The 18585-nt window shown below is 35.6% G+C and overlaps 1 protein-coding gene across 3 annotated transcripts in view; it reads left to right on the forward strand.

Moving 5' to 3' along the window:
- The window catches only part of cspg5b (chondroitin sulfate proteoglycan 5b), a 69609-nt gene that overhangs the window by 25825 nt on the left and 25199 nt on the right, over nucleotides 1-18585 (forward strand). The window contains exons 2-5 of one of the 3 annotated variants that reach the window (XM_081377472.1): nucleotides 2814-3669; nucleotides 8134-8322; nucleotides 10850-10925; nucleotides 11506-11562. In XM_081377472.1, the coding sequence (XP_081233598.1) occupies nucleotides 2814-3669; nucleotides 8134-8322; nucleotides 10850-10925; nucleotides 11506-11562 (1178 nt within the window). Of the gene's footprint in view, nucleotides 1-2813; nucleotides 3670-8133; nucleotides 8323-10849; nucleotides 11004-11505; nucleotides 11563-18585 lie in introns of all 3 variants that reach the window. The other 2 variants (XM_081377474.1, XM_081377473.1) reach the window with 2 other exon arrangements.

Genomic DNA, 18585 nt, shown 5'->3' on the forward strand with positions numbered 1-18585 from the left:
GTGTTGATGTTAGATAACGCATTAAGTAACGTTAATGAATGGTATCTTATTGTAGTGTTACCAAACAGGAGATAAAACATGTTTTATTTGACTTGACTGTACTTTTATTTAATCCAAAACTGCATTCATATTTAATTTTAAAAGAGCTTTTTAAACCTGCTAAGAGTTATCCAGCCAAGAATAAGCCTAGAACTGCTTTTCTGACGGACTGATATTAATGACGGCTTTTTATTTCATTTCTCATCTCCATAAATATATCTAAAGCTAATGCAAGGGCTAGAAATCAATTAATTCTTTGCTGATACTTCCTCGTCATCATGAAGAGCGCAGTTCGCACCGTTTTCTCCTTTCCACAAGCGCTTGCCCTCCTGTGGCGTCTGTCGTTGCTATGCAGCGCGCCGCTCGCTTCTATTATAAGCGCGCTTGCCGCTCGCCTACATTTGAAATCTGCACGCGCAAAAAACACGCTATGTGAACTACCCCTTATGACAACGTGACATTAGCCTAATCCAAAATATTTCAGCCACCACATCAGCAGCACCGCCGGTCGCCATGTCTCATGAGGAAACGCAGCTTTTTGATATAAAGTTTTTCTTGTTCCCGAATACAAATATTTGTAAAAGTATTTGTTTGAAATAAGTATTCGTAAAAAACACATTATTTGTGCCTTTCCGAATACCGTATTCGGGTTCGGCTCCACCCCTAATATATATATATATATAGATATATATACAGTGAGGAAAATAAGTATTTGAACACCCTGCTATTTTGCAAGTTCTCCCACTTAGAAATCATGTAGGGGTCTGAAATTGTCATCGTAGGTGCATGTCCACTGTGAGAGACATAATCTAAAAAAAAAAATCCAGAAATCACAATGTATGATTTTTTAACTATTTATTTGTATGATACAGCTGCAAATAAGTATTTGAACACCTGAGAAAATCAATGTTAATATTTGGTACAGTAGCCTTTGTTTGCAATTACAGAGGTCAAACGTTTCCTGTAGTTTTTCACCAGGTTTGCACACACTGCAGGAGGGATTTTGGCCCACTCCTCCACACAGATCTTCTCTAGATCAGTCAGGTTTCTGGGCTGTCGCTGAGAAACATGGAGTTTGAGCTCCCTCCAAAGATTCTCTATTGGTTTTAGGTCTGGAGACTGGCTACTAGGCCACGCCAGAACCTTGATATGCTTCTTACAGAGCCACTCCTTGGTTATCCTGGCTGTGTGCTTCGGGTCATTGTCATGTTGGAAGACCCAGCCTCGACCCATCTTCAATGCTCTAACTGAGGGAAGGAGGTTGTTCCCCAAAATCTCGCAATACATGGCCCCAGTCATCCTCTCCTTAATACAGTGCAGTCACCCTGTCCCATGTGCAGAAAAACACCCCAAAGCATGATGCTACCACCCCCATGCTTCACAGTAGGGATGGTGTTCTTGGGATGGTACTCATCATTCTTCTTCCTCCAAACACGTTTAGTGGAATTATGACCAAAAAGTTCTATTTTGGTCTCATCTGACCACATGACTTTCTCCCATGACTCCTCTGGATCATCCAAATGGTCATTGGCAAACTTAAGACGGGCCTTGACATGTGCTGGTTTAAGCAGGGGAACCTTCCATGCCATGCATGATTTCAAACCATGACGTCTTAGTGTATTACCAACAGTAACCTTGGAAACGGTGGTCCCAGCTCTTTTCAGGTCATTGACCAGCTCCTCCCGTGTAGTTCTGGGCTGATTTCTCACCTTTCTTAGGATCATTGAGACCCCACGAGGTGAGATCTTGCATGGAGCCCCAGTCCGAGGGAGATTGACAGTCATGTTTAGCTTCTTCCATTTTCTAATGATTGCTCCAACAGTGGACCTTTTTTCCACCAAGCTGCTTGGTAATTTCCCCGTAGCCCTTTCCAGCCTTGTGGAGGTGTACAATTTTGTCTCTAGTGTCTTTGGACAGCTCTTTGGTCTTGGCCATGTTAGTAGTTGGATTCTTACTGATTGTATGGGGTGGACAGGTGTCTTTATGCAGCTAACAACCTCAAACAGGTGCATCTAATTTAGGATAATAAATGGAGTGGAGGTGGACATTTTAAAGGCAGACTAACAGGTCTTTGAGGGTCATAATTCTAGCTGATAGACAGGTGTTCAAATACTTATTTGCAGCTGTATCATACAAATAAATTGTTAAAAAATCATACATTGTGATTTCTGGATTTTTTTTTTTAGATTATGTCTCTTACAATGGACATGCACCTACGATGACAATTTTTAGACCCCTCTATGATTTCCAAGTGGGAGAACTTGCAAAATAGCAGGGTGTTCAAATACTTATTTTCCTCACTTTATATATATATATATATATCCAGTCTTCGGTGTAACATGATCCTTCAGAAATCATTCTAATATGCTCAAGAAGTATTTATTATTATTATTATTATTATTATTATTATTATTATGAATGTTGAAAGAGTTGTGCTGCTTAATATTTTTGTGTAAACTATGATAATTTTATTCCTGGATTCTTTGAATAGAAAGTTCAAAAGATTTTTTTTTATTATTAAAGAACATATACAGCATTTATTTGAAATAGAAATATTTTGTAACATAGGCTAATAAATGTCTTTAGTGTCACATTTGATCAATCTATTGCATCCTTGCCGAATAAAAGTTTACGTTTCTTTAAAAAAAAAAAAACTGGAGTAGAAATGGAGAAATTAATTCCCAGTATTGGAAAATAAATTTAATTGAACAATCAGCAAAAATAAATTGAGGTATAAGGTTGTCAATAACTTATTTTATTTAAATTTTTTTCAGGCAGTTCATTTATCTCCAATTCTACTGGCACTAACTCCTCAGACTTGAATGGAGTTGGGCTTAAGCCTGCACTTCCTGTTGAGGTCACACCTATTGCCCAGGCCCACATTCACTCTCGGAAACCACGAGCTGGGGAGGAGTCCGGCAGCGGTGGAGAAACCTCAACCAGTGCTGTGAAGGACATCAGTGTTGATTCAGCTGAAAGGGAACACCTCATTGACCCGCAGAAAGATGGCATAGCTGCCCGGCTGCCCACTCTGGCTGAACCCCGGGCACGTGGCTTGTCCCAGCTAGACTTTAGCGAAGAGGGAATCGAGGATACTGCCCCTCACTGGAAGAGTGAGAGACTACAAGCAGATGGGACGTTGTTTGATGAAGTCACGATTCCTCCTCCTGAATTTACCCATTCCCAACCAGAAGAAATTATCACAGTGAATTTTTACAACCCTTCTCACCAACAGCACGTTGTCCATGATCCTCCTCCTTGGGTTCAGGAGCTCCAGGGAGGAGATCCAACCTCCTGGACACTTTCTGATTTTTATGATTATCTGTCACCTGACTATTCACCCACCGAAGTTTACCTAGAGGAGAGCCAACCAACGCCACCTGACATGGATGATGAAAACGTTCCTCTCGTTGCCAGCGCAGTTCCCTCCAACACAAGAGTTTTGAACCCTGATGATGGTGGATCTGGAGAAACTTCACCTGGAGTATCGGACATGCTTGACAACTCTGGTTGTCTTCTTGGATTTGTGCGTATCAACAGCACATGTGTCTCACCGTGCGACATCTTCACCAGTTACTGCTTCAATGGGGGACAGTGTTATGTGGTTGACGGTATTGGCGCCTTTTGCCGGTAAGATGTATGCATGTGCGTAAAGGCCCCTTCACAGCAAGAACAATAAATATAACAATTACTAGTGACATTCTCTTTTTCATAAGCCATGCTGCAGTTGCCATCTGCCACTTTAAATGCTCAAGCTCTTTAAAGTTGATTGGATTCTGTCAATGTTATCATTCATTGGCTGGAAAAATTGTTTTTGAAAGTGATTATCTTTCCCCTGTGTTGTTATTGTTATACAGTAGCTGCGGTGTGGACTTCCCCATTCTTATATAATTATAATGATTATTAGGCTAAAACTTAATGGTTGTAGTTTTTGTCCTTGGTGTGAACGGGCTTTTGACAGTTACAGTTATCTCATTAAGGTCATCATAAAGCACTCCAAAAATATGTTCAATGGACTTATTCTGCTAGAATATACAGCATCTGATTAAATACTGATGAGTTTGAAGATGTAACTCAATCCTTTGGTTGTGTTCATACATCTGTTCAGGGTGCAGGATTATGTTTGTTTTACATTTTCAAGAGAAGCTTAGTGCTGGTCTCTCAGATGTCCCAAAGTCAAATGTTGGGATTGAAGACGGATTGAGTCTCAGTTGAAGGCATCTCTTGGGAACAGTAGTAAAACGGCCTATCCTCAATGATCTTGAAACTGGGCCAAGCTCATGCAAACATGTGGGTCCGGGCTAACCAGGTCATGCAAGCATTTTTACACTGTACGTCATTTGCCATAGGGTTTATAGGAAAGCTTTAGGCCTTTATCTAAAAGCTCAATTACACAATGTTTTGATCCTAATGTAACACCACCGCTCTGACATTTTTGTTATTGTGTATGTATAACTAATCGGATTTGAATATGGTAAAGTAAAAGTTCAGACAGGCTACATCATTATTTAAAGTCCTCCTGTAGTCAATAATTTTATCCCTTAACTTACATTTGATCACCAAAATGACATACCGGTAATCAAATGTTTTTTCCTTGAAAAAAATTTCGTCATGCCTTAAAATAGCTTGAATGTAACTACACCCTTGCCTCATTTAGTATACGCGGTTCTATGAATATGCAAATTAGCCCCACATCCACTCGTTCGAACCAGCTCAGAGATCCTCTCGCTGACGATCACACGTTGACGTGATTGGTTGCAAGGTAGTTTGTGACGTCAGAAACACCAGCGATTTCAAACCGTGTTTTTGAGACTGTCTTTGGTTCACTGCAGTTTTGAGGAGAAAATACTCAGCAATGGTGTTGACTTATGAATTTGCACATGGTTTGCATTAAAAACACCACATAGACATATAAACAACATTAAAAGCTTGATTTTCAACTCAGGTGGACTTTAAGTTCTACAAGTTGCTGCTGCATGAACATGAAGTAGCAACTTGCTGCTATTACACTCTATTGCTGTAGGTTGAGGAAAAACAGCTCACTTATGTAATTTATTATTTTCCCTCCATCTGCTAGAAATATCAGCGATCATTAGCTGTTGCCTTGAATATACTTGATCCAGTATGTATTGTGTGGTTGGGTAGAACAGAACAATCTAGTTTTTCACCAGTGACCTTCAGTAATACATTCTCAGTGCCTTCAAAAGTCTATCTACTATTATTAAAATACAAATACTTTTATGAAACACCAAAAATTACATTAATGCTATTAACACTAATAATTTAAGTTGTGTAATAATAACCAATTGAACATGCTTTTCAATCTCCATTATCTTTTTTTATTTTTTTTTAACCAGTTTGACGCACAATAGGGATTGGTAAAATGCTTTAATACTGATATATACATCATTCTTGAGATGATCTGTGTTGAATTCCTGTGTACATGTTAAGAATGTTTAGCATTTATCTCATTCACACTCAACTGCTATAATTTCAGTTCCACACTCTGAAATTTCCAAGCCTGTCATAGTGGCTTGGCGGCATGTCACTCTATTAAACCAGCCTCCACTACTGCCACAACCCTAAACTCAGAGGCCCATGCAGACCCTTATTAAACATTTGCTCAAAGGGATTTGGGTCAGAGCCCAGATCTGTGAATGTGTGTATTTCAGTTTAAGAGCTAAAGACCCTGCCTTGAGCTGGTGGTCTGAGCCATAATAGTGGGGTTTGGGGAATCTTATTTGTGTGTAGTGAAGCCTCAAGGCTAGATGGTGTGATGTGTTAAGCTGCTGTGTATTAGACCATTTAGACCACTAGCTCTGCGTGGGATGCTGCCCATACCCATGAAAATCCCTTATTGTAATGGATCTGTGCACATTTTCCAAAAGAATAGCTTGGCTTTGTGATCTTTACTTTAAAACAACCAAACATTTTTCTTTGTTTTATATATTTTAATAAAAATAAGCAATAAGTAAGTTATTAAGTTTAATAAGTAAAATAAATGAAAAATCAAGGTCAGTAAACAAGTAAAAAAAAGAATTTATTTTTCTATTTAATTTAAATTTATTTATAATAATAATAATAACAATAATAAAATGGGAAAAAGAAAGTAAAATAGAAATAATTAGATAAATAATTATCCATTTTGTTTAGTTATTTAAAATAAATAATAAAAGTGAAATAAAATGATTAGATTAAATATATAATTAGAAAAAATAGTAGAATATTAGAAATATTTGATTTTATTTGCTGATCTTTTCATTTTAATCATTAATTTTAATTTAACTTCATTTTTATTTTACTTAGATTTTTTTACTGATCTATTTTACTTCATTTTATTTTATGTGTATTTATTCATAGCAAAATTAAAATAGGCATAAGTAATAAAATGGTAATTTTGTAAAGATCTGTTTATTTTAATTGATCTCTTTTACTTTATTCATTTATATATTTAGTCAAACCCCCATTCAGTGAGGCTCCATTGTAGTATGTAAGGGCAACTTTCAATCAGACTTCGCTGTGTGGCTCATGCCGCGGGGCTATCTTGTCGATCGCTGAGAGAAAGAGTGACAGGGTGCTGTCTACACTAATGGGGTCAGTGCTATTAGAAAGGCCCAGATGTCCATCTGCAGGGCATGTAAAGAATGACCTATTAGATGAACATACTATTTGGGGGGATCCAGAGGGTGGTGTGGGTTTAATTATTTGCTGATATGTGTGCATTTGCTGAAATAGTAAATGTTTCTGTTTAACCAGGCCAATGGCTTGCACTAAATAGAGGGGTAGTTAGTAATAGACCATAAAACTGAGTTTCAAATTGATATCTTTAGGCTAAAGAGTAAACATGGCCTACATGCACACTGAGCATGATTTCCTCTGTAGTATTGATGGGCCTTTCACTCATTACAAAATGTACCCATGCTGAGTGTACTACTGAGTGTAAGTGTATATGTGTGGTTTGTGATTCTTGTTGCATTGTGTTAGTCTGATGACATTTATTTATTTGATTTGGCTTAATTTTCAAGCAAAAACATGCAATATCATGTCTAAAAATGTAATTTACTCAATAGTGACCTCTTGTTTACTGAACTGTCGTATGAAAGCAATATAACACTCGCAATCACACTACTTTTTGAGTATTAACCTGGCTGCGATTTACCTGCTGGATTCCGTCTCAACGGACAAACAATATGAGCTAATATGCAAAAAATAGACCAAGCATCTTCAATAAGATATTGAACACCTCAGACACTAGAACAATGACAACACTTTTGTAATATGGTAAATGAGAGAATTTGGAAATCTATTTTGGAAGATGTGAATTGTGCATAGCTCAGGTGCTTTATTCTCTGTGGGACCAGCACATGCACATCCTTGACAGGGCCATCTGTCCAGTCGTGCAGCTGGAAGCTCTGTAGGACTAACCTTGCAGAAGAATCATTGTAATGATAAATGGGTCAACAGGCCACATAACACACTCACAGCACACTTATAGTGAACAAGGATATAGTGTTTATCTCCTTTTTTTTCTTTTACCTATGCACAGATGGGTTTGTCGTGGCCAGTTTGTTTGAGTTATATGACAACTCAAGCTTTGGACTCATTCTTTTGTTTTCTCTACATTCATTGTTTCTGTTGCTAATATATTCCCATAGGTAATGAAAATCACAAATGAGATCTTTATCTTGAGATCTCAATGTCACAAACTATTCTCAGATTTGCCATGATTTCAAAATTTTCCATCGAAAACCGAAGATTTTTAATATGAACTCATCACATAACAGTATAGCCATTTTATTTTTTCCTAAGGATTAAACATGTTCTCCTGAGCTATACAATTCTCTAATTGAATAATATTTCAGTAAATAATTCTCAGTCTAGTTTCTATTCTATTGCATTTCAGTTCAGTTTCTATTGCATTTAACAAGTTCTTTGGTTGTTTCCAAAACTCTTGACCAGATTTACTTCTGTGTTCGCATAGACTGCATTGTCCCAAATTCTGCTCATAGAGTAACAATTCACTTTTGTGACAATTTCATGTGAAATATGTTGTATATGTTGCATTTTTTCCCTAACATCTCTCTTGTTTTGCAGGTGTAACATTCAGGAGTATATATGGAACAAGGGCTCCAGGTGTGAGTCTGTTATTTCAGACTTCCAAGTGATGTGTATAGCAGTGGGCGGAGCCGCCATCATGTTGCTCCTCCTCTTCATGATTATAGTCTTTTTCTCCAAGAGGCTGCACATGCTTAAGACTGAAAACCGACAACTTCGCAAGCACAGGTAAAACTTACATGTAAACTTGCACTCCTAAGGACACTTCCTGGAGTCTTAGTTTCAGATTTGGCGATTTAAATATCAATTGATTGAGCTGAATACATATTGGCGCATACATAGAGTAGTACAATAAAATGTACAGTGTTAACATGGGATTTGAACACAATGACATCACCGTTCTTTTCTAAAAGTAGGCCAATCTGACAGTGCAACACAAGTGAGTGTGTGTGTGTGTGTGTGTGTGTGTGTGTGTGTGTGTGTGTGTGTGTGTGTGTGTGTGTGTGTGTGTGTGTGTGTGTGTGTGTGTATGTGTGACTGAGAGGATGACCTATATACTGTGCTGCCAAAGGCATTTAAACAGTCCTAGAGATGGGTGGATAGAGAGCAGAGGAGTAGAAGAGAAAAGGAGAGGAGAGAAAGGGAAGGGAGCATAGCGATGGGGACAAAATGACAACAGTGAAAAGTCTGTGTAAGTCTGAGTTCTAATCTGCTGCAGGTAACATCTGTGAGCTTGCAGAAACAACATGAGCTTTTAATCCAGTGCATTAAATATAGCAAACGTCCAATATAGAAATGTCCAAGTCACTGCAGTAGAATACCAAGATTAAGACCCTATGAAATTTAAATCAAAGTAGCTCATCAGGGCTTGCAAAATGTCAAAATCGCTGGTAGCCCTTCGGGCAGGCACTCTTCAGATTTTGGTAGCCCCAAAATGAATTTTACTAGCCCAGATAAAAAGAAAATTTTTAATGGTTAGGAGTCAAAACAATGAATCAAAAACTTTTTCAAAACACAAAATATCAACAAATATGCATCTGCTTCTAACTGAACTGAAATGTGTGTGACCAGTATGGAACATGAATCAGTCATGTCTGTGGCTCAGCCCCCAATGAGGGTATGATGAAAAAAAAAAAAAACTAACACTTTAGTTTAGGGTCTAATGCTCACTATTAAGTTTCATTAACATGCAGATGGGCAGGGTTTTATCATCACGGAGGTCCCGAATGTGAGGTAGGCTAGTCAGCAAAACTATGAACTAGTGAAAGTCATATCATGTTTTTTGGGGGGGATTTTGTAAAAAATGTAATTAAATAGTTTTGAAGGCTCTCTTCAGTGCTGCCAAGTAGTTTGTTACAGTTTTTCCCACTGCAAACTAAGGTCTATTTTATAAAAGCTAAAAATAAAAAAAGAACAAGCTTATTTGTTTGTCCTGTGTGTCCACAATGTCCTGTTTCAATAGGAAACAAACAGTTCAAAAGTGTGGGTTCAGGTTTTTTTTTTTTTTTTTAATCAAGGATGCATTACATTGAGCACAAGTGACCATAAAGACATTTTATTATGACAATTAAAAATGTTACAGCAGATTTCTATTTCAAATGTTCTTTTTATTCAGCGTTTGCATAAAAATATTAGCCCAACTGTTTTCAACAGTGATAATAAGCACCAAATCAGCATATTAGAATGATTTTGAATGGTCATTTGACAATGAAGACTGGAGTGCTGGCTGCTGATCAGCGGGGGGGAAAAATCATTTAAATAAGAATTAAAAAAAAGAATTAAAAAAAATATAAAAAATAAAAAATTAAATAAAATAAAAAAAGTCATTTAAATAGCAATGTTTCACAATATGACACATTTTACTTTATATTTTTGATCAAATAAATGCAGTTTTGGTCAGCATAAGAGACTTTTAAAAATAAAGTTAAAATCTTACCAACCCCAATCTTTTTAACGGTAGTGTATATCAACACAGGAAATTATAGAAGCTTGTTTCCACCACAAAATAAAAAATAAAGGTAATTGCGGCTTTTTATCTCACAATTCTGACTTTTCTCGCAAATGCGAGTTTACATCAGAATTGCGTGATATAAAGTCGCAATTGCGAGTTATAAAGTAAGAATTGCATAATAGAAAGTCAGAATTGTGTGATATAAACTCGCAATTGTGAGTTATAAAATCTGAATTGTGTGATATAATCTCGCAATTTCGCAATAAAGTCGCAATTCTTATATTACGCATTATAAGATTCTAATATTCTGACTTTTCTTAGAATTGTGAGATATAAACTCGCAATTGAAAGTTATAAAGTCAGAATTGTGTGATATAAACTCGCAATTGCAAGTTATAAAGTCATAATTGTGTGATATAAAGTCGTAAAATGCGATAAATAAAGTCAGAATTGTGAGATATAAACTCGCAATTCTAAAAAAAAAGTTGACTAAAATTGGACTATAACTCGCAATTGCGAGTTTATGTCTCGCAATTCTCACTTAATAACTCGCAATTTCAAGTTTATGTCTCGCAATTCTGAGAAATGAAATGAGATGTGAACTTGCAGTAGGGAGATAAAAAGTCGCAATTATCTTTTTAATTGTTTTATTCCGTGGCGGAAACAAGCTTCCATAGGAAAGAAATACTGTGCTTATCAAAAGCATTTAATTGGATCATTAATAGTAATATCTCCCAGAATTAAGCTCCCATTTAATTGATCTATCCATTTTACTATCTCTTGTTCTTTCTCTTTGTCTTTCAGTAAAAGCCGCCCAAAGTCGGAGCAGCACATCGATAGCTTCTCGCTGTCCACCGTCGCAGAGGGCTCTCAGGCAAATGTAAGGAAACTGTGTGACACCCCGACTAACCTCCCCCATGCCCGTGATTTGGCTTACTATGATAACATTATGTGTCAGGTAACTTCCTCTCCTGTCTTTCCCTCTGTTTTCCACTGTGCATGAGAAAATGCTCGCTCTGTCTCTGCCTTCTCTCTTATAGTTTTACTCTTTATTTGTGTGGGAGATCTTTCTTTTCCGCTCTTCTCTTTATCATTACCATAATGATAAATAGAGATACCTTCTTCTTCCTCGCTATCTCTTTGTCATTGATTCGCTTGTTCCTCCTGAGGTCATGTGAAGTACTACAGGCTGCATGAATAATGCGGAAACTGGAATATTTCGTGTTTCCAAACATACTGATCATATTACCGGTTGTGTTGTGCGACTGGACAATCAATGCAATGATTGTCAAATGGTTAAACCTAAATTAGAGTTTTAGTCCTAACTGTTTTTATACAGGATACAGTGAATATAATGGAGTATCTGCTGAGGCGGATGCCGATTTAATTAAGAGGGCATGATAACAAAGTACTAGAAGTGTGTCAGTAGAGTAATCCTCTCTCGCCACCCCACTCCTTAGAAAACCATGAGCAGATACACGTGGGAATATAAACCCAAAGAGGATCCCTGCAGTGAGGTAAGATGACTCGAACTGACCTCCCAATGTGCTTTGATACCCTGCTGCTAGACTTTAATCCTGTAGCTTCATTATTACTCACCTCTAAAAGTAATAGTTGTTAAAACACTGAGAAATGATATAGAAAAGCAAGAACAGAGTTAATTGGATAAAAATAGAGACATGTCCTCACCGTAGTTTCTATTTTGACTTTTTAGTGTGAGAACTTGATTTCTGTAACTTAACATCTTGCTAGCCAGCATAGTGTCACTGTCAGCTAAATGTGCATCATCAAAAGCACTAACAACACAGTGACCTTGTTAAAATTTGTGTTTACTACTCTACAAGGTTTGTGCAGAGTAATGTCTATACTATAAAAAAAAATGTGTATCATCTTAAATATTGAATTAAATATTGAATATTTAATTGTGCATGCTAATTTCCTCTATTACATGTAGATTACCTTTGTCATCATGTAATGTCCAGTTAATCCTTTAAAAAAAACTAATAATTTGATGACTTGAAATCTGGGTTTCTATATGCAGCTTAATGAAGTATGGAAGTAAAATTAAGAATTTTGAAATGAAAAATATGTAGGAACCTTGTGAACTGTTAAATATAATCTTTAGAAAATCTCTAAATGAAAATATTTTTTTTATATACTGTACATTATAATGTTGTGTATCTTCTCATTTGTAGCATCCCAGACATATGTAAGCCCATTTCCGCCACATAAGAGAAAACAAACAAACATTAGAAACAGAAAAAACAAGAGAAACATTAGGGTTTTTCACACTTGAAATGGTTAACCCTGAGTCATTCTAAACCCCAGGTAAACAGAATCCTGGGTTATCTTGCTTCACATTAACATCGCAAAAGCAGTGCTAACCCTGCTCTGGAGTGAGGTTTCATAACCCTGGGTAAAAAGCGGTGCTAACCCAACATCTTAAAGGGATAGTTTGCCCAAAAATGATATTAAACCCATGATTTACTCACCCTCAAGCCGTTCGAGATGCATATGTCAATCTTTTTTCAGACGAACACATTTTCAGTTATTTTAGAAAATGTCTTAGATCTTTCAGTGGTTATAATGTGAACCTATGGGGTCCACCTCATTCAAGTCCCAAAATGTGCATGCATCCTTCACAAAAGTAATCCAAAAAAAAGTGTTTGATTGGGGTTGGAGCTGAAATCTGCAGGCGGTAGCTCTCCAGGAGCAGGGTTGAATTGCCCCTGCCTTATTTAAGCTTTCTGTTTTGGGTTCAAGAGTACAAGCTCTGTGCTCCCATCTTTTGGTAACCTTTCAGAGTAGACTGCCATGAATAAATGTTGCACAGACTAGCGTGTAACATTTGATCTTTAAGGGAGGACCAAAGTGTTGTCTTGCTTCTATATTCACCCAGGGACCTATTACCCTGCAGTACCTGGTGAACCTTGTCAGACCCTATTCTCCAGTACTTTGATTTAGGCCATTTATTTATTCTGAATTGAAAATAAAAACTAGTCTAGTTTCTACCCATTCTTTTTTTTTTATTGCCTTCACAAATGCAATTTTTTAACCTCAGTCAACTTCTGTCAGCCCAGTCCCCCAATGATTTTGTACTGGAAAAGACTCTTTTATGATTAAAAGAGAGTTGACAGCTTCACTGTGCAATGGGGAGGAGAAATAGAGCAAAACTGAGATGAGGCAAGAAATGAGGGATGATTGATGACAGACTGTTGCGAAAGAGCCATGAAAATATCCCTAGGTGGCTTTGTTTACTTGTGAGTTGTTTACTTGTCTTTCCACCTCCTGGGAGAATTTATTTGACTTTTTTTATCTTCTCTCTCTTGAGAATGAGTATTTACACTTCTGATTTCAGCAGCGTGAATAAAGTATTTTCTTTCCTTTGTGGTTTCATAAGGGATATTACAGGTAGCAAGATATTAAAAAATATTCAAAAAAGCTTTGCTTTTAATTGACTTGTGTTTTAATGCCTAGCATTAGTTAATCCGGCAGTCTCACACTCACAGCAGTAAACGTTGCTTTAAAAGCACCAAATTTAATAATTTTAACTAAGTATTGCTTAACAATTATAACAGTGCCTTATGAATGAGCAAGGTTTACTGTTCGTGGCATATTATCCAGTTAATGTAACCACTATGCTTATATTGTGTCTCTTGGTAAATGGGGAAAACTGCAGATATCCCTTGAAATTCCTGGTTGTGGATCAGTTTATGCTCTGAAATTTAGCATTTCCTCCTCTGAGCTGTGGAGTAAAAACTGAATCCAGATCCATGCGCTCACCTCATAAACTCCAGACAGTTTTGTTTATGTTATGGTTCTTCAGGGTCTTGTTTACAGCTAGTATTAACATCCGGTGATCTGACAAGTCAGTTTGAGTGATCAGACCATGCATTCTTAGGATGAACATCTTCAAATGTGTAGCATCCCACACATATGGAAGCCCCTTTTTCACCACACAAGAAAGAAAAAAAAATCATACTTTTGGTGATTCGTAATTGACACAAAGTCAAAAAATATCATTAATATCAAGTTATTATCATAATTTTGACTTACGACTTTGTCGTAATTAAGTCATTATTATTAGAAAATAAATTAAATTAAATAATCAATTAAAAAATCAAAAAAAAAAACTTATCTATTGACTCAATTTCATTGTGTCATAATTATGGCTTTTGTTGATTTTGAATTTCTCATAATTTAGACAGTCATAATTATGAGATTAAGTCAATCATAACAGTTGAAATTGAGATACTAAATGAGAAATGTGAAATAGACAAAAGTTCAAATCGACCTGTTGACTGAGTCAATTGATGTTAATCTTTTGTTTTAAAGTGCCCCCATTATGCCATTTTAAAGGCTCCTAATTTTTTGTCCTACAACAGGTTTACATGCATCAAAGGTCAAAAACACTTTCATTTTCTCAATATACATTGCACATCACCACATTTTTCAATGATTCTCAGACGACTCGATGAATGAATCAGTCTCTCTAAATCCCTCCTTTCTGTGAGCCTGCTCTGTTCTGATTGGCCAGATGGTCCAGTCTGTTGTGATTGATCTACCGCTTACATTTCAGGAGCTAAACGCCCATTACTATAACTGAACTTAAGCTCCGTCCAGAGGCTTCCTAAATCAGTTACGATGATGTCGATTTTACCATATCAATCCGAGCGCGAGTCCGATGATGAAACATTGGAAGAACTAGTTATTCAATCAGAACCTTCATCGCAAAGACGACTTGAGCAGGACGTTTCTCAGTGATACACTACTCAGTTTGAGGTACATTATGTACATTATCAGTTTCAACTGTAATTCCTCACCATCAGCATTAATAAGTGTATGTCCATCAACAAACTGATGTGTATATTTCTTTGCAGTGCACATGCGGGAACTGTATCAATAACGGTGCATACGTTAGCCGAGCTCTAACGTAAATGACTTTTGTAAAATTAACGTTTGTAAAACAAATCTTGCTCCATCTTTTACTCAAGGTAGTAAGAATGACAGACAACCTGCATTAATAGACACAGCTGCTGGCCACAGCTGCTTAGCAGAAGTATTTCAGTAAGACAGTAATAACATGTTAGCCGTAAACGTACACAATATAAAACCCAAATCTACGTATTTTGAACACCCATTAGATTAGAAAATATATTCATCAATGATTAATCATACTTATAGGTTGTGATTCTGAGGAGCAAGCTGGTCCAAATAAACTGGGTCAAGAATAAAATAAATCAAATCAAATCAATCTTTCAAGAGCAAGTGTTTTGCAAATCCCACGTTTAACTCTAAGATTTGAGAAGCAGTCTTCAGAAAAATGACGCGGTGATGTAAAATGATGTACGCGGGCTGACAACGTAAAACACAGGCGGGCATTATGCAATTGTCTTTTCTAGTGACATTGAACTATCACACAGTGGGATTCGAATTACAGGCGACTCATTAACGCGGTTCAGAATCGATTCTTTCTTCTTGGAAACAACTTTATTTATCGCACACTTTCAACTTCCACAAACAGCTATATTACACTGCATTAAAGGGAATATTTGAAAAACCATAATAGGGGCACTTTAATTGCTTTATCTCATAATTAAGTTGGCTTGGAAAAGCCAACTTACTGATATTGTACTTAAACTTATTATTATTATTATTATTATTCTTCTGAGCCAAATTTTAGACTGCATCTCCTCCTAGACCGTTAAAGCTACGACCACCAAACTCGGGTCATACCTTCATACTGTTCTGACTTGGTGTGCTATATCTTTTCAGACAGATTTGAGTTTCAGTTTTCTTAAAAATTAATATTAAATACCATAAAAATCCCATAGACTTACATTGCAGACTGTTCAAATTGAGCCAAGACTACGGTGACCCATTAGTGTACCAGCCAAAAACTCAAATCTAAACTCCCTGAAGCCCTAGACTCAATTAAACTACTATTCTATGTACTAATAATGTACTAATCTATCTATCTATCTATCTATCTATCTATCTATCTATCTATCTATCTATCTATCTATCTATCTATCTATCTATCTATCTATCTATCTATCTATCTATCTATCTATCTATCTATCTATCTATCTTTCTAACTAATCTATCTATCTTTCATTCTTACTATCTAATCTCTTTTTTCTTTTTCTTTCTAGCTAATCTATCTATCTTTCTTTCTAACTAATCTTTCTTTCTTTCTTTTTAACTAATCTATCTTTCTGACTAATCTAACTTTCTTTCTTTCTAACTAATCTATCTTTCTTTATTTTTCACTAATCTATCTATCTATCTATCTATCTATCTATCTATCTATCTATCTATCTATCTATCTATCTATCTATCTATCTATCATTCTTACTAACTAATCTCTTTTTTCTTTTACTTTCTAACTAATCTATCTATCTTTCTAATCTATCTATCTATCTATCTATCTATCTATCTTTCTAACCATCTTTCTTTCTTACCATCTTTCTTTCTTTCTTTCTTACCATCTTTCTTTCTTTCTTACCATCTTTCTTTCTTTCTTTTTTCTTTCTTTCTTTCTTACCATCTTTCTTTCTTTCTTTTCTTTCTTTCTTTCTTACCATCTTTCTTTCTTACCATCTTTCTTTCTTTCTTACCATCTTTCTTTCTTTCTTACCATCTTTCTTTCCTTCCTTCCTTCCTTCTTTCTTTCTTTCTTTCTTTCTTTCTTTCCTTCTTTCCTTCTTTTTTTCTTTCTTTCTTTCTTTGTTTCTTTCTTTCTATCTTTCTTTCTTTCTTTCTTTCTTTCTCTTACCATCTTTCTTTCTTTCTTTCTTACTTACCATCTTTTTCTTTCCTTCTTTCTTTCTTCTTTCTTTCTTACTTACCATCTTTTTCTTTCCTTCTTTCCTTCTTTCTCTTACCATCTTTCTTTCTTTCTTTCTTTCTTTCTTTCTCTTACCATCTTTCTTTCTTTCTTACTTACCATCTTTTTATTTCCTTCTTTCTTTCTTTCTTTCTTTCTTTCTTTCTTTCTTTCTTTCTTTCTTTCTTTCTTTCCTTCTTCTCTTACCATCTTTCTTTCTTTCTTTCTTTCTTTCTTTCTTTCTTTCTTTCTTTCTTTCTTTCTTTCTTTCTTTCTTTCTTTCTTTCTTTCTTTCTTTCTTTCTTTCTTTCTTTTTCCTTCCTTCTTTCTTTCTTTCTTTCCTTCCTTCTTTCTTACCATGTTTCTTTCTTTCTTTTTTCTTTCTTACCATCTTTCTTTCTTTCTTTCTTTCTTTCTAACCATCTTTTTTCTTTCGTTCTTTCTGTCCTTCCTTTCTTTCTTTCTTTCTTTCTTTCTTTCTTTCTTTATCTTTCTTTCTTTCTTTCTTTCTTTCCTTCCTTCTTTCTTACCATCTTTCTTTCCTTCTTTTTTTCTTTCTTTCTTTTTCATTCTTTCTTACCATCTTCTTTCCTTCTTTTTCCCTTCTTTCTTTCTTTCCTTCTTTCTTCTTTCTTTCCTCCTTTCTTACCATCTTTCTTTCCTTCTTTCTTACCATCTTTCTTTCCTTCTTTCTTACCATCTTTTCTTTCCTTCTTTTTTCTTTCTTTCTTTCTTTCTTTCTTTCTTCTTTCTTTCTTTCTTTCTTTCTTTCTTATTTCCTTCCTTCTTTCTTACCATCTTTCTTTCCTTCTTTCTTACCATCTTTCTTTCCTTCTTTTTTCTTTCTTTCTTTCTTTCTTTCTTTCTTTCTTTCTTTCTTTCTTTCTTTCTTTCTTTCCTTCCTTCCTTCCTTCCTTCCTTCCTTCCTTCCTTCCTTCCTTCCTTCCTTCCTTCCTTCCTTCCTTCTTTCTTTCTTTCTTTCTTTCTTTCTTTCTTTCTTTCTTTCTTTCTTTCTTTCTTTCTTTCTCTTACCATCTTTCTTTCTTTCTCTTACCATCTTTCTTTCTTTCTTTCTTTCTTTCTTTCTTTCTTACCATCTTTCTTTATTTCTTTCTTTCTTACCATATTTCTTTCCTTCTTTCTTTCTTTCTAACCATCTTTCTTTCTCACCTTCTTTCTTTATTTCTGTCTTTCTTTCATTCTTTCTTACCATCTTTCTTTCTTTCTTTTTCTTTCTTACCATCTTTCTTTTTCCTTCTTTCTTTCCTTATTTCTTTCTTTCTTACCATCTTTCTTTCTTTCCTTCTTTCTTTCTTTCCTTCTTTCGTTCTTTCTTTCCTTCTTTCTTTCTTTCTTTCTTTCTTACCATATTTCTTTCCTTCTTTCTTTCTTTCTTTCTTTCTTTCTTTCTTTCTTTCTTTCTTTCTTTCTAACCATCTTTCTTTCTTTCCTTTTCTTGCCATCTTTATTTTTTTCTTTCTTTCTTACCTTCTTTCTTTCCTTCTTTCTTACCATCTTTCTTTCTTTTTTCTTTCTTTCTTTCTCTTTCTTTCTTTCTTTCTTTCTTTCATCTTTCTTTCTTTCTTTCTTTCTTTCTTTCTTTCTTTCTTTCTTTCTTTCTTTCTTTCTTTCTTTCTTTCTTTCTTTCTTTCTAACCATCTTTCTTTCTTTCCTTCTTTCTTACCATCTTTCTTTCTTTCCTTTCTTTCTT

This window comes from Scardinius erythrophthalmus (genome assembly GCF_964197995.2).
Source record: "Scardinius erythrophthalmus genome assembly, chromosome: 10".
Taxonomy (NCBI): Eukaryota; Metazoa; Chordata; class Actinopteri; order Cypriniformes; family Leuciscidae; genus Scardinius; species Scardinius erythrophthalmus.